Source organism: Apium graveolens, chromosome 6, assembly GCF_009905375.1.
Source record: "Apium graveolens cultivar Ventura chromosome 6, ASM990537v1, whole genome shotgun sequence".
Taxonomy (NCBI): domain Eukaryota; kingdom Viridiplantae; phylum Streptophyta; class Magnoliopsida; order Apiales; family Apiaceae; genus Apium; species Apium graveolens.
The window spans coordinates 16,731,421-16,735,848 of record NC_133652.1 but is presented as its reverse complement, the minus strand read 5'-3'; the positions used below and the strand labels follow the sequence as shown (position 1 = coordinate 16,735,848).

The following is a 4,428-nucleotide window of genomic DNA, read 5'->3' as shown; positions in this document are numbered from 1 at the left end:
ATAATTAGATGGATTACTACGGTATTTTTCGCAGCCTTGTGATTATGTCACACTATTGTCATTATCAATTACTATACTTTAAATGAGGATATTTGCAGGTATCGTTTATGTGAGAGTTAATTACCAAATCAAATATAATTTGGAAATTGATAAATAAGCTTTAAAGATTACAACTTAAACTTAAATAGATTTGTAAATTACACAACTACCAAGGATAAAAATAAGATCAATGAATTCCACTATTTAGAAAACATGGGTAGATTTCTGCAAAAAAAAAAGGAAATCATAGGTAGATGTGTAATTAAAATATCAAAATATTAAAGTTGGAATTTAAATAATAATTGTTGGAGTTTAATTATTAATTCCCTCTAATTTTTTAGCAGCTACGTATTCTTAACTTCATTGGGCATTCTAGAAAGTTTTTGCTAGGGAAATCCTATGTTCAAAGCACATTTCTTGTTTATAATACTATCAAAGCATAAAATGAAAAATCTGCCCCTTCATACACAATAAAAATAAAGAAAGAAAAATAATACACAGATATTTTCATCTTTTCAGGCCTTTTGAGCTCTAAAAATAAAAAAATTAATCTGAAAATAATATTTTGTTTTTTTCAAAAATCAATCGCTTACTAATTTGTAATATAATAATATAAGAAAATTTTAAACAAAGGCATAAACAACATAATTGTGATCCGTAAGCAGCAAAATCAAGGTCTAACCCCTATTTTTTTTTTCATTTTGGGTACGGAAACAAAATTTACTTTGTTCAATTAGGATAAAAGAACTATAAATTTTGTAATCCGTTTACACGTAAACGAACATATATTCAAGCATAACAATGTTCATATATTGAATTTTATGGAACAATAATTTTTTAGATTCTGCTAAGTGCCATTATTTTTTAGACTTTAATTACAGTTTTCTAAGTGTGTAACCTATGGCGCGAATAAGCCATAATATCAGCTATATATAGCACTCGTGTCTTCAGTCTTCACACGTACACACACCTCATGATATCCCAACGGCAAACTCACCTTCAACCGCTACATCAACATATTTTCCCGCCACATACCTTAATTATCTCTGTCATGGAAACACCGAGTTGCAAGAAACGAGTCCGACACGACTCAGACGAGTCAAGCATGTCTCTCCCCGACGTAAAAAAACTCAAACAAGACCTTTTCAACATCCAAGACAACGACTCTGATCTGGACTACTTCCTCGAGACTTTTGAAAATGAAATCTCAGCCGTTGATATCTCCTCATATTCTTGTGAGTCACAGCCGGAGCTCGGGTTCCTTCTAGATGCTTCTGATGATGAATTGGGTCTTCCTCCACCTAAATCCTCGTTGGAAAAGGTAGAAATTGAGGGGGTTCGAGTCATGTCTGAGTCGTCTGAATTGAGTGAGTTGTGGGAGTTTGAAGATGGAGTTTGTGGTTTTGACTCGTTTGATCTAGGTTTTGGTGATTATAACCCTCATAACTGTGGGGAATTTGTGACGATTGACGGGGTGTTTGATTATTCGGGGGCCGTCTGATATTTTACTGCATTCTAAAACTTTACGGGCGATGTAATAATTTGAACAGTGATATTAATAATCTGCATCTGTTTGTGTCCAATTTTACTTGTTCAAATATTAGAAATATATTTGTTGATTATAGGCCCAACAGGACTCACCGAACGAATGCCCAATATGCGGTTAAGGTACTGGGCCGAAGGACCTTCAGGCCACGGAAGCCCAGGCTAAAGCCCACTACTCGCAGGCCGTTGGAAAGAACAAGGGATATAACACCCCCTTTTCACTCCCTCCTTAATGATTTGTAACGACTAGACATTCAAGGCAGAATTGGGTATAAAAACCCTTGTGAAGTAAGACGAAACATACACATATTCTCGTAAACACTCTGTTTTTCTTGTATTGTTACCCTACCCTTACAACCAGATTCTGATTCTCACACCGGAGGTGAATCGGGGGTACAAACCCTCGCATTCTCTTCACTTTCACGTATAAGCCGAAGCCACCTTCAAGGCAGCCGAAACCTGTTCAAACTCCCGAAGGAATCTGAGCCTAACATTTGGCGCCGTCTGTGGGAAATACGAGAGTTACAAGCTAAGAACGAGACCATGACAGAAACAATTCATGAACATTCACCGCCGCCTGGTTTTACCGACAAAGGACAACCGTCTTCCCTAGTGGACGAGGACGGGGTTATTACACTAACTCCTGAAGAAGAGGCCTTACTCCTAAAGATCCGGGCAGAGAAAGTCGCGGAGAAGGGCAAGGCCAAAATTGATCAAGTTGACAAGGAAGCGGAAGCGCGGGCCAAGAAAAGAGAAGCTGATGCGCTCCGGCTGAAGGCCCTGCTGCTGCAAAGGGAGGAAATTGAACTGCAAGAACGAACTTTGAGGGAAGCGATGCGGGCCGACGAGCCCGGAAGGACGAATAAGGATAGAAGGGAACATAGGGTGTATGACGAAGAAGATGAGTCTTACTCTGATTTGCATCCCCGAAGGAAAAGGACCAAACAACCCTTTTCTTCTGATTCAGATGAAGAGCCCGATGGATCCCGCCTCAGGCTCAACCGCCTAGAGAAGGCCCTGTTCGGTGATAGAAGGCCCGATCGAGAACCCGTTGTGACACAAGAAATCGAGCTATACCGCCCCCCGGGCGAAGAGAGACAATTCCCTATGATGAGCGAGTTCATTAGGAAAGGAGACCCCGAGGACCACTGTGAAAAATATGAACTCCTGATGGTTGGGATGGGCCACAATGATATTATGTTGTGCAAAATGTTCAGGACTTATCTCAAAGGGTCTGCGTCGATGTGGTACAAGTCCGTAAAACCCCTATCCATCGGTTCCTACGAGCAGTTGAAGAGGAAGTTCTTGAAGTACTACTCGCACTTATGCTGAAAGACGAAGGATACTGAAGCCCTGGTCCACTGCAGACAGAAGGCGAATGAAGAGCTGGGGGATTATCTCGCTCGGTTCAAGGAAGAAGCGGGGATGGTTACTAACCTGGACAAAATCAAAGCAATGGGCTTCCTAACGGCGGGGCTGGACCCCTATAAAGGTAAAAAGCTTCGCTCATCTCTTTACGATTTTCCCCCGAAATACCTGAATGATATATATGTAAGAGGCGAGAATATTCGCCGAAAGATGGAAAGTATTGGGGGGTATAAAGATTCAAGAAGAGACGACCGATCAAAGCGAGCCGACAGATATGAGGGCTCAAGATCAGGATCTGACCGAAGGGATAGCAGGAAAGAAGAAAGGAAAGAAACGGATCGTGGGGCCGAAAGGCGTCGAGATAGAGATTCGGCCGTATTCACCCCTTTGAATGCGCCGATCTCCAAGATTCTCCATGAGATCAAGGGCAAGCCAGGATTTGTTCGCCCCGCCAAGATGAAGGTCCCGAACCACAAGAAAAATCCCGATAAGTATTACGACTATCACATGGACAAGGGGCATAACACCGATGAGTGTTATCACCTCAAAAAGCTCATTGAGCGTATGATCAAAGACGGCGAGCTTAATCAGTTCGTCCGAGATCTGAGAGATAAGTTGGGGCCGAAGGAGAACCAAGAGGAGGAGGTAGTGGCCGATGACCCAGAGCGAAGGGACAAGATAAGGGGCGAAGTAAAAACTATATATGGGGGAAGCATCCTCGATAAGGATAGTAAGACAGCAAAGAAGAAGTATGCCCGACAGGTGTACAATCTGTATCAATTCGGATAGGCAAAGCCCCACATGCCCATGACCTTCAGCACTGAAGATTACGAGGATGTCATTCGCCCGCACGAGGACCCCCTAATCATCAATCCCATCATCGGGCAAAATAAGATATGGAAAGTGATGGTGGATACAGGCAGCTCGGCCAATATAATGTTCCACAAAACCTACTGCAAGATGAACTTGGCTAGAGAGCAACTAGAGCCCTGCAACGAGGCTCCCCTTTATGCCATCAGAGGGCATCCCATTCAGTTCGAAGGAACGATTACTCTACCGGTCCTCCTAGGCAAGTTGCCATATACCGTCGAAAAGCTGGTGAAGTTCTATGTAGTTCGGATCGAAAGCCCGTATAATGCAATATTTGGCAGGCCCTTCTTATCGACCTTTGAAGCAGTGAAGTCTATACCCCACCTTAAACTCAAGTTCCTCATTGAAAAAGGGGTAGGAGAAATGAGGGGCGATCAGAAAACCGCCTGAATCATAATGCTCGAAGACCTTGAGAAGGATCAGGAATATGAAGGACCGGACGGAACCAGGAAGAGGAAGCGGGCAGAGTCTGAACCCAGCGGAAGCCGGGAAATATTGAACATTGAGTTGGAGAAATTTGGGGCCGATCTCTCGAGCCCGATCGCCGAACCCGCCGCGGAGACCGAAGAAGTGGAATTGTACGTGGGTCATTCAGAAAAGATGGTT

General features: G+C 42.9%; 2 protein-coding genes across 2 annotated transcripts; both read left to right on the top strand.

Moving 5' to 3' along the window:
• Window positions 1-1,090: 1,090 nt before the first annotated feature.
• Window positions 1,091-1,540, top strand: LOC141664681 (uncharacterized). The gene has a single exon (XM_074470636.1). It carries the CDS (start codon window positions 1,091-1,093, stop codon window positions 1,538-1,540), a length of 450 nt encoding a protein of 149 aa, XP_074326737.1.
• Window positions 1,541-3,759: 2,219 nt separating this feature from the next.
• On the top strand, window positions 3,760-4,212 carry LOC141664680 (uncharacterized). The gene has a single exon (XM_074470635.1). The coding sequence runs from the start codon at window positions 3,760-3,762 to the stop codon at window positions 4,210-4,212; it is 453 nt and encodes a 150-aa protein (XP_074326736.1).
• Window positions 4,213-4,428: the final 216 nt, after the last annotated feature.